Source organism: Apium graveolens, chromosome 1 (assembly GCF_009905375.1).
Source record: "Apium graveolens cultivar Ventura chromosome 1, ASM990537v1, whole genome shotgun sequence".
Taxonomy (NCBI): domain Eukaryota; kingdom Viridiplantae; phylum Streptophyta; class Magnoliopsida; order Apiales; family Apiaceae; genus Apium; species Apium graveolens.
The window spans coordinates 186,867,669-186,879,563 of NC_133647.1; the positions used below are offsets into that span (position 1 = coordinate 186,867,669).

General features: G+C 31.6%; 1 protein-coding gene across 1 annotated transcript; it reads right to left on the reverse strand.

The window, feature by feature from the left end:
- Positions 1-8,924: 8,924 nt before the first annotated feature.
- Positions 8,925-10,387, reverse strand: LOC141722944 (transcription factor bHLH53-like). Its single transcript, XM_074525066.1, has 3 exons — positions 10,318-10,387; positions 9,327-10,106; positions 8,925-9,229 (listed from the first exon to the last, which is right to left on the reverse strand). The coding sequence occupies exons 2-3, from the start codon at positions 10,062-10,064 to the stop codon at positions 9,080-9,082; spliced, it is 888 nt and encodes a 295-aa protein (XP_074381167.1). The 5' UTR covers positions 10,065-10,106; positions 10,318-10,387; the 3' UTR covers positions 8,925-9,079.
- Positions 10,388-11,895: the final 1,508 nt, after the last annotated feature.

Sequence of the window (11,895 nt, forward strand, 5' to 3'; positions counted from 1 at the left end):
GTTAAATGCAGTCTCGCTAATTCCATGAACACACTTTAAGTGATAAAAGTTTGATCATGAAACTCAATCGAGAAAATTTAGTGCATCCAAGATATAATGGTTGCTTTCCTTCTTCGATATGCTGGTAGAAATTTTTAGCCTCTGCATTCGCTTTGCCTTTGTTGCCTCCTACATTTTCAAACTTCTTACCCGTACAATCGAACATCGCATCCAAATAATCTGGAAAATCCATCCCCTCTTCAAACCCCATGAAATCATCAGTTTCTCCTAGTTTCGTCTTAAAAACCTCACAAATCCGCTCGACATGTAACTGTGAAGGGCCATTAAAAACAAGATGATTATGGATGATCAGTTTCGAATACCAGCAGCGTTCTGAAAATTTCTTGCAAGGGCACTTCATTTCGTCGCCTTTTTAATAAATGGGGAATGCATTTTTTAAGAAAATTTTAGTTCCTCTTACGTATTCTGAACTGGATCTCGGAAGCTCTGTCCAAATATAATACTCGTTATCCATCACCTACACATATTACATGAAATATTTTATTTTTATATCCTAAAATTAAATTTAGGTTTAATGTATCATTAAACCCCAAAGATTAGTGGAAGACGATAACATTTACATGACAAAGATTAGTGAAACACGACAATATTTAAACAAATCAAAACACTCACTCAGAAACCTAAATAAAATCCTAAAAAACGCGAATAGAAGCGCATACATAAACAGTCACATTCATATGATATATATCCATAAACACTCATATTCATATTTAAAAATAGCATGCCAATTCATAAAATAAATTTGAATTTTGAAGAAAAAAGATTAGTGGCATACCTGATTAAGATAAATAATCTCACAGCAATTTGAAGTTGAGAGATTTGAAGCCCTGAATTAGTTTGAAGCCCTAATCGAAGTAGAGAGATTTGAAGCCCTAATTGAAGCCCTAATCGATTTTTTAAAACAAATCTTTGAAACCTTAATTGAGAGATTGAGAGGTTGAGAAGGAGAAAGAGAAAGAGAAAAGGAAAGTTTAGTTGAAATTTTTGGCAAGGGGGAAAGCAGGATATTAATTTCAGGAAGGGGGAAAGGATGTCTCCCAAATAATTCAACTCGGGACCAACAAAAGCAGCAAAAAAATCATATATTTTTTTAATTATTTGTAAATTTAAATTCAAATTTTAATAAAATTAATAAAATTATAGATTAATAAGGTTGTCAAAGATAATTACATAAAATATATGTCAATGTAAAACTTGTTAGATTTTAACATACATACGGTTGGATCATCAAAACTATTTATTTTTAAAAAAAATACCATTCTACTAACTAGTCGCTCATATCCTAAATGGTGAATTTATTTATTTCTTTTTTAAAAAAATAGACGATCCAACCGTGCTGATATCTTTATTTAACGATGCTAATGATATATTAACACGAATTAAATAAAAAACAATTCCACATGATTAAACCAAACCAAACATACCCAGTATATCCCGATTAGCGCAAGGTCCGGGGATGGTAAGATGTACGCAGCCTTCCCCTCATTACGAAGAACGAAGAGGCTGTTTCCCGAAAGACCCTCGGCTTGTGTGTGCATGTAAAAATAAATAATACAATATATACGCAAGAATCAACACCAACTTCAAACAAACAAAAATCTGATCGCTTAAATTGAAAAGATTCGAAACAAACCTTAGTCTATGGTATTACTCACATACGACTTACCTAATTATTTGTTACTTGTTGCTTGGATAGCCCGCAAGTCGCAGATTTTAGATTTTTATTTGGAAAATCGGAACTCGACCAATCGGGTTGAGAAGTTTGAAAATCTACTTTGAAAAGGGTAATGATGAATAAGTACGTATGTGTGTGTGATCACTAGAGACAGAAAGTAACCGTTCCTGAGAAAGTTGGTTCCTCTAGAAGTATAAGATGCATTTTCCTTTTATCAAAGTTGTAACTGTCAAGGAGTAAAGTAGAAATTATTGGCACAGAAATTAGAGAAGTGATAATGTCATAAATATAGCAAAAATGTAATATATTAATGCAAAAATAAAGTAATTAAAATAGAAAAGACAATCCTGAACCCATCCAATTTCACATGACTAGTATCGTTAAATAATGATATCGGTATGGTTGGATCTTCAAATAAATTAAAAAATGAATTCAATATTAAGGGATATAAGTGACTAGTTAGTAGAATGTGTGCACTTGGACCTTCAACTACTACAATATCATGATATATTACGGAATTGTAGCAAACCAATTCCATATGACTAAAATCATTAAATATTATTATCGGTACGGTTGAATCGTTAAAATTATTTTTTAACAAAAAAGAATCACCATAAACGCTACCCTAAACCCTAAATCCTAAGCCCCAATTCCCCGAAATGAATATACAATTATTTATTAAAATTTTCTTATCACTAACATCATTAATTACTAACAGTCGTGAGGTTAGATCATGAAAAAATATCGTAGAAAAATTCAAATTAAATTGTCATTTGGACAAATTTAGTTTACTTTATAATAGTAAATGCAATACTATAGTGTAACAAATGCAACTGGAAGTGACCAACCGCAATGTTATTATTGCAGTTTAAAGAGTGTTAGTCCAAAACACTATAGGATCAATCCAAAACAAAAGGCCCGATAAAAATTAATCTAAGCCCAATAGAACTTAACCCAATCCCATCACAACTTAAAACCTTAACCCAAACCCATTACAAATTAAAATTTTAAAAAAAGTCCATCATAACTTTTTTTTTTAATTAAGCCCCTCATAACTTAAAATCTTAACCAAGCCTATCACAACTTGAAATCTTAACCCAAACCCATTATAACTTAAAATTTAAAATAAATTTATCATAACTTAAATTTTTTTAACTAAGCTCATCATAACTTAAAATCTCAACACAAGCCCATCACAACTTCAAATCTTAACCCAAACTCATTATAACTTATTTTTTTAATTAAGCCCATCTTAACTTAAAATCTTAAAACAAGCCCATTGTACCTTAAAACAGAATTAATTAAAAACTCAAGACATAATTAATAATTATAATATTTTATATTTAATAAAATAAAATTTGGTCATCATATAAAATGCACAAAAAAAATATTGAGTTAACAACCAACTATTATAATTTTTGAAAGATAACTGGACATAATTACTTAAATTAAAAAGATAATAAAACAACTGTCTGGAAACTAAACATCCAACTTCATCGACTTGCTCTGCAACATTGTCTCTCACCCCTTCCTCTGCACCATCATCTCCCTCCATCTCTGCATCCACAAGTACCCGTTCATTGATGTCTTCTTCTCTCACTGACTCATAGCGTGGATCGATCAACCCCAACCCCATATTCGTATGCCAAAGCTCCAAAACACGACCAAAGGGACGAGTGATGATCACCATCAATTTCCAAGTTCTAGCACCATGTTCAACCAGATAAGCTTCCATGACATTGTCTTCAGGGTCACAGAGACGGACCTCCGTCTTGAAGTTTTGTTCAATCTTCCTTGTGTGTAGTTGCCTCACTATATCAACATATTGAGGCGGACCACATGCTTGTTCTGAGTTCCTCCACAACCAGTTGCCATTCTGATTGTCTATTTCCACAATGATCTTCTTGTATTTCCCAGCATATGCCGCCTTAAACGCCTCTATAAAAGCATGGAACTCGTTATCCAACATGTCTTCATTGCAGAGCGATCCATCCATCATTGTCTTCAAGTTTCCCTTGTTGTCATGACAAATAACTTCAAACCCCGGCCTATTTATGTTCTCTAAAGGTTGAATGATAAAAAAGGTATGAACTATCTTCATTACCCCTTTTGCAGGAATTACCTATCTCGGAGCGACATCGACATTATCATTCTCCATAATAGAGGTTGAAATAGAGGTTGTGTAAGAAACAGAGGTGTATATATGAATGAGAGTAAGTTGTAATTTGTGAAAAATGACTCGATGCAATGAGCTTATAAACTAACCCAAGAGTTTAACACACATTTTTACTAAGTAAGTGACTCTTTATATATTTTTAACGTGCTACCCCCCTCAATTATCCAATTCATGCATTTTAACTTCTTTTTTTTGCCAATTTCAGTTTATAATTTACTTCTAATTAGGATTCATTTTAGTATAATTTCAGTTTGATAAAATAGAGTGTACATAATAGCATATATTAATAGCTATCTGAGTTAATTATATGTTACATTTTTTGTATTAAATTATCTCAATTATTTCTATTTCTCTCCTTACTCTTATGTACAGCATGATGAAGCAATTCAATAGGCTGTTTCATTATATCAATGCCATAGTCTACATGCATTAGCTATTTGATTCAAAGGTCTTGATTCTATGGCTTCTTGTATTTACAACTCTTGACTGCATTAATACATTACACCTACTTCTAATCCATATATAAACACACATCAAAAAACAAACAAACACAAACTACAATCAATCAAAAAATAATGGCATACATGGTGAATGTTAAAGGTGTGTTACACATGACTTCAAGGTCTGCGACAGTTGGTGCTGTGATGAAGAAGCATGGCAGGTGGGTGCGAGGGTTGGGAGAAAATATTGGGCTTGCCGATCCCATCACAGTCGAGCTTTGGGCCATCTACTATGACCTAAAGATGGATTGGGAGAGGCACAAGCCTGATGTTGTTGTGTTTTCTAAGTGCAGGGAGGCCATCACAGCTATAAAGAACAATGATCGGGAATTTCCAATGGTTATGGTGGTGGACATGATAAGGATGCTGCTGGGCGAAGCGTGGATTCACGTGGACATCCAGATTACCTTCAAAGATGCCAATAGAGGGGATACTGTCATGGAAAACCACTTCCGTGGTGCGAAAGAAGGGATTGTCGATCTACAGCAGCCACCAGCCACCATCTGCCCAGTTTTTAGATCTTTGTTTATGATGTTTTAAGTTTTTTTTAATTATGTTTATGTAACTAGATGATTATCATCTAGTAAATTTATGAATGAAATTTGTTATCATTCCCTTTGTTGTCTGGGTTTACATTTTTATGCTTCCATTTTTTTTTCTTTTATGCAAACAAACATGACTTGTACAATTGTCTTGGTAAAAATATTTGAGTTAATTGCAGTTTACAACCCCTAACTTTTATTGAATAACAAAATTATATACTTACTTTCAAAAATACAGTTTACAACCCCTAAATTTAGACATTAAATGCAATATGCATCTCTTTAACCATTTTGTTATAAATATTTATATCGTGGAGGGTAAATTGAAATTCAGCAAAATATTTAAATAATAATTTTAATTTTTTAAATTAAACTAAAATTTAGAATTTTAAAATTATAAAAATAATATTAATGTCAATTATTTTATTACTCAATATGATTATTTTAAATTTTAAAATATAGATATATTTAGAAACTTTATGATTATATATATAAACATATATTTTGCTTAATAAATATATTTTAAGTATTTTGCATTATGATTAATTTAGAGTATTACTAATAGAAAATAGCTATAATTTTTTTCGTATAAAATATGCATTAAAATAAATATTTTAATTAATTTAAAATTTTAGTTATTAATATTAACATCTCAATTTCAATTTTATAACCGCAAGGATGTATGTTGTAGTTGATATTGAAAGTTAAGGGTTGCAAACTGTATTTTGCAAAGTAGGTATACTGTTTTGATTTTAAATGAAAGATGAGGGTTGCAAAGTGCAATTAACTCAAAATATTAAAAACCAAAGATAATACAAACACATTCATACATTAATAACCTTCAAATCCTCCTTTTATAGTAGGAGGATGGATGTAGTAGCTGCCTATAACCATAGCACAACATAAAACAACAACGACAAAATAACCAATACAATATTCAAAACCAACAATTCGGAAAAGAAATAAACTTATTCTAAACAACCAAGATTAATATTTGACGTACTAAACTTAAAAACTAGGGACAACTATGTATTGATATTGTTGCATTTAGGTGCCTCCTCAAGTTGCAGGAGTACCATTTTGAGCTTCATCACTTGACATCTTAGTAGAACAATCTCCAATATCGAATTTAATATTCGAATTAACTTCCCCCGGTTTTTTCATCATCCATGACATTTTCTCATGATTTTCAAGCTCAACTCTTGTATAGACTTCTCAAAATCAACCTCAAGACATTTTCTAGACTTTTTTCCTTGTCTTCCCTAGGTCTTTCCCCAGGGACCAATGCATTTTCCTTCTCAAAACTTCCTGATTCAACCAGCTCCTTAATCTTCACGTACAAGAGACCAAATAAGTTTACCCATATTGTAAGATGATAATAAATTTACCGTTAAAGGACTAGAATACCATATCAGTTTATGTATCTTTCACCCATTGAGCCTTCAGAATACCATCAGAACTAGACCAATTATCATCAATACCATTTTTACTATACACATCGACACCATATTCTAGTATTTGGAGAGGAGAAACCATAATTTGTATCTTCATACCATAGCTTGACATATACCCAGGAATGCCATCAGAATCACAATCACTGCCTTGACTAACCTTATCTTCTAAATCTGAAAAATATACCTTAAAATTAAGCTATAAGTTAAACTCACTAAACCATTTGAGCTAAGTAAGAAAACATACCAAGAATTCCGAAATCAAATCCCCAATTTGAGAGTTTAAGTTTGAAATCCCTAAGCCCCAATTTGGAGAGTTTACCCACTAAATTATAAGCCCTGGTTTGAAGATATACCCATTAAATAAAAATATATAAAATATATGTAAAATGTAAACTTATCTATAATTTTAAATTATATTACAAAAATTAAAGTAAACAAAACAAATTGAAAGAAAATACAACAGTGGAACTGAAGATGCAACACAAAAAATTAAATGTAACGCTTCACTTTCCATGTGACAGTGCGAGTAATATAACACATAAGCAACTAGTGCGAGTAATATAACACTTAAGCAACTAAAGCTACTCTGATGATGTCATCTGCCACGTCAGCAGATGAGAATACTTTGATGCCGTCAGCTGTCACGTGGCATGCCATGTCAGTAGATGGAACATATATTGATGATATTTTCTGACACGTGACATGCCACGTCAGCAGACATGACCTATATTGATGACTTCATCTGACATGTGTCGTGACATGTCACCAAATGAGAGGTTCAACAGGTGCCACATCACCGGAAATGGATTTGACAAATGGATAATGCAATACCATATAAACTATTTCTATAATGCTGCAACACTATGATTAATAAGTAACACCAGCTTAAATTTAATGTAACACTAGGTGTAGTTCTATTGTAGATAAGTAAATTATTGCAACGTTTTTGTTGCAACACTCACAAAAAGTATTCCATTTGAGCATTTTTGCCGTAGGGTAGTGAAGTTATGACGCATAACAAGTGATATTAGATCAGAAGTTCGGAACTGGACTTTGTGGAGATAATAGGTTGCTGTTGTGCAATGTACGAGGTTTTTCTCAATGGTGATTAAAGATTTATCCTAGTGTTTTGTATCGAAAGTCTTCCTAAAAACCACTCAGATTGACAAGTTCTACAGATACGACAATGGTACAAGATGTAAATGAATTTATCGTGAGAATAAGAAGACTACATATTTGTGATTGTTGATTAGAGTGGACGATTGTTGGGTTGTTTTAACCAAGATAAATGATAATTCTCTTATAGGAGTAGTCAATTGCATGTGTCCAAAATAAATTCGCGTGGATTCAATCGAAAACAAACAATATCATATTATTATGAAGTGACTCACTCGCGACCCAATGTCATAAAATTGAAACTAGCTAGCTTTCCCACCCGGCTTCAAAATATTTTGAACTTCGACATAAAGATGGACAATTTTTACGAGAATTTTTTTGAGACAACTTGCAAGCATATGTAATGTAACCCTGCTGAGAAGTGAAAAAGGAGTTTGAGTGAATCCGTGTCGTACAGTTTGCCTTCAATTCAGGATAAATTAACCACCATTTTCCAAGCTTTTAGCGCCTCTTTCTACTTCTACGGGACTGAGTAGAACTGATTAACTGATCTTTGACCCGATCCTTTTATTGTTGAATTAAATCAATAATATAAAATTATAAATCATTAAAAATGAAGTAAATTCTATAAATTAAAATTTATCATTTCTCTCTTGTAATTAGTTTGTCGTTGTTGTATAAAAGCTACGAAGCGTGAGTGCGGGTGTGTGTGCGGGGGTGCGTGGTACGAGAATACAGTAATTCGGAAGATCTAAAAATACGGGGATTCGGGTGGGGGATTCGCCAAACATTAATACATTAAAAATATAATTTTTAGATTCGCCAAACATTAATACATTAAAAATATAATTTTTATTTATTTTTTAGGAGTTCCAGTCAAATTAAACTAAATAATGAATTACATAAGTTCATTATAAGTACATTATCGTTAAAAATATATATTATTATTAATTACTTGATAATCCAACTAATGCATTTTAGCATAGATAATTGATTAAATATTCAAATATCTGTATTATCTTCTCTCACACATGGATGAGAGAAGAATCTCCAAAATTTCCGTGAAGAATCTCCAAAAATCTCCGTGCACCTAAGAATTCCCAAAAATCTGGTGTGCGGTGCAGCATGTGAGTGAAAAATCTCTGCTTTCAGTATAAAAGTAACCAAACTACCTTTTTTCAGCTTAGCAAAAAAACTACCTTTTTCCCTAGTATATGGTTAAGAATAAGAGGTGGACTGAATCATACTACTCATACATCTTGAAATAACGAAATTACAGAAAGCATTTACAACAAAATGAAATAAATTAGACATATGATCAGCGTACGTAGCCTAACTTAATAAAACTTGTAACTTTGAATAATATGTATTTCAATAAAACTAAATTACGAACAGCCGCCATATATATATGATGCATGCATGAGAACTGAGAACTAACCAATTAAGCAACTACGTACGTCTACATATGATTACAAAAGAAATTCTCCTAAACATTTTAGTACCTGCTGATTAACAATAATTAAATCAGCTTAATGAGGTCTTTGATGAGTTGAGGCCTAGACTGGAATTGAGGTTTCTGGGTCAAGCTTTCTAACAAAATTTGTAGGAATCAAACACTTTTCTGCTGAGTAGAGTTTCTCCTGAATCTGTGGAGATGTCACAAGTGCTTCAAATTCTTTACTGTACATTCCCTCTTCTTTTTCCTCCTGCATTTCAAATATATTCGTATATATGTTACCTAAATTAAAAGTTAGTAAAAAGAAATTAGAGAGATTAAAAGTTATATAGTAAACAGTTGGTTACCTGCATGAGTTGAAGAACTCCAACTTGGGCTTGCAAGAGCTTGATGTACTTAAAAGAAGCTTGAAACATTTCAGCAGTGTTCATTTTATGTCCACCAGGAATTAACTTTCCAAGCTCTTGTGTCTTCTCTGTGATCTTCCTTCGACGTATTCTTGCTGCCACACTCTGTTGTGACAAGCTCCCTCCTGATCCTCCACCTGCTGGTTTCTTCACAAAGTTGTCATTACTACCCTCATTGAAAACTCGTGGCACTAGAAGTGGGAGATCTGTGGAGATAAATTCCGGTAGCAAAGGAGGATTTGGAACGAATCCGATCTCATAGTTATCGTCGTAGTTACTATAAACGGTCATTTCTGGATAGAAAGAATAATTTTCTTGAATTTTCATCCGTTTCGAATAATTATCAAAAGTACATCCCTCCTCCCGTACCATTTGTGGTGATGGTAGTGGTGGGAGGCTGTTAAGTGGAACCGGAGAAGGAGAGAGGGCGGTGTAAGCATCAAAATTGTGTTCCAGATAGTAAGAGGGGTTGTTTTGAGAGAATAATGTGTCGATGCATGTGTCGAAATTATCATGAAAATTGAGAAGTTCTGGTGGTAAAGGTTGGTATTGAGAAAATTGTTCTTGAGGAAAAAAGATACTACTATTATGAGTAGTAATAGTAGTTGTTTGATCTTGTTTGAGATAATGATCAAGTAGTTGATGAGTACCCCAGTTGGAGTAGCAGCTCAGTGCCATGATGCTAATCAACTTGAATTTACTTAATCAACTACCAAGAACCTGAAAATCAAGCATTAAAAAGATGTGTTAAGTAAAGCTTCTTAGTATCTTACAACAACTGAAAATCCTTGTGTGTGTAAAGAAGCAAATGTTTAGTTAATTTGTAGTGAAAACTAAGCAAATGACGAGTTACTATAATGTAATGAAAAGGACAAAGAGAGAGAGAGAGAGAGAGAGAGATAATGAAATCCTAACATAAAATTAAAATTACCTGAGGGAGGCTAGCTAGGAAGTTGTCTTGACCTTGATCTTACTCTTAACAAACATGGGGGAGAGAAATCAGTTACTGGGATTTTATATATATAGATATAGATATATATATTTAATATTCTATTATTATTACTAGGCCGGCCCTTGATGCAGTTTGATAACTGACATTGGGTAATTAGGTGACGTAAGTTGGTTAATTATCAGCTATAACCTCTCTCACACGCACTAATTAACCGCTTTTCCTACTTTTTCTCCACCATTTTCATTTTCTGCACACTCCTTGCAACTGCTAAACCCGACGCCAAATAACCGTTTTCTTTCAATGCCTAATTACTGAACTGATTAATGCACATAAGTTGTCGAGTCTGATTGTCTGCAAATTGTCCAGTCTATCCCAAGCTCAGTCCCTAGTTTCTCTTATTTAGACAGGGTGGTGGAAGATTGTTGTAAACTCCTTGCAAGTTTAAAAGATCAAAACATTGTGTTTAGGTTTGTTTGTAAACAGTTTGTAAGTACGGGTTTTGTTTATTTCAAACTCATATCTCATGTTTAGTTCTGAAATTTAATGCTCCAAACCCATACCTTAAACATCCTATATTATAGGTTTTTGATACCTAATAGGGAGGTCAGTGTGAAATATGGTGGGTATAAATAATCAAATATATTTTTCAATTTGTATATAATTTTATGTAAATATTTAATATTTAATATTTAATTGTATATACATATTCTTTAACATGTTTAGAATAACATTTTTAGATAAAATATAATTAAAGATGACAAATAAAATATAAAAACAGTCTTATGGAATAATTTGAATAATAAAACTTTCTAATTAAATGACTTTATATATATATATATATATAATATATATATATATGTGGTTACTCTAATAGAAACCAATTTTAAAATAAAAACTAAAGATCAAATATATATTTTTTTAAATTACTTCGAAATATAACACATATTTCGAAGTAATTTTTTTAAAAAAAATATTTGGTTTCTAATTTATATTCTAATTTTAGTTTTTATTGAAGTAGCCTCGTGTGTGTGTGTATATATATATATATATATACGATTATGTAGCTTTTATTAGATAATACAATTAATAATTATATACAAAATTTTTGAAAAATTTTCTACGAAATAACTCATAAATAAATTGTGATCAGAGTCTTTTCTTTATTCATCTAACATATAAATTATTAGTTATTATATTATTAAGTTCTCTCTTATAATATAAATATTAACATTGATTAAACTAACAAAATAGTTGTTAAACTAAACTATTTTGAATTTTTTTTATTACAAATATTTATAATACTTTTTAATTTTAAATATGTTATTATAGTGTTGAAAATTTATAGGATCCATAAATTAAGTTAGATATATTCTTGTTTACACTTCTAATTTATTTTTTGTTAACTTTCTAAGTAAACTTACAAAAATTGTTAATTGACCATATAAAATTAAAAATGATAAAAATATAAAATGTTTGTCTACGGTAGAGATCGAAGTGGGTTTGGTGGGAAAACTGTGTTTTCTATTTTTTTTGATTTTTTGTTTGAAAATTATGCAT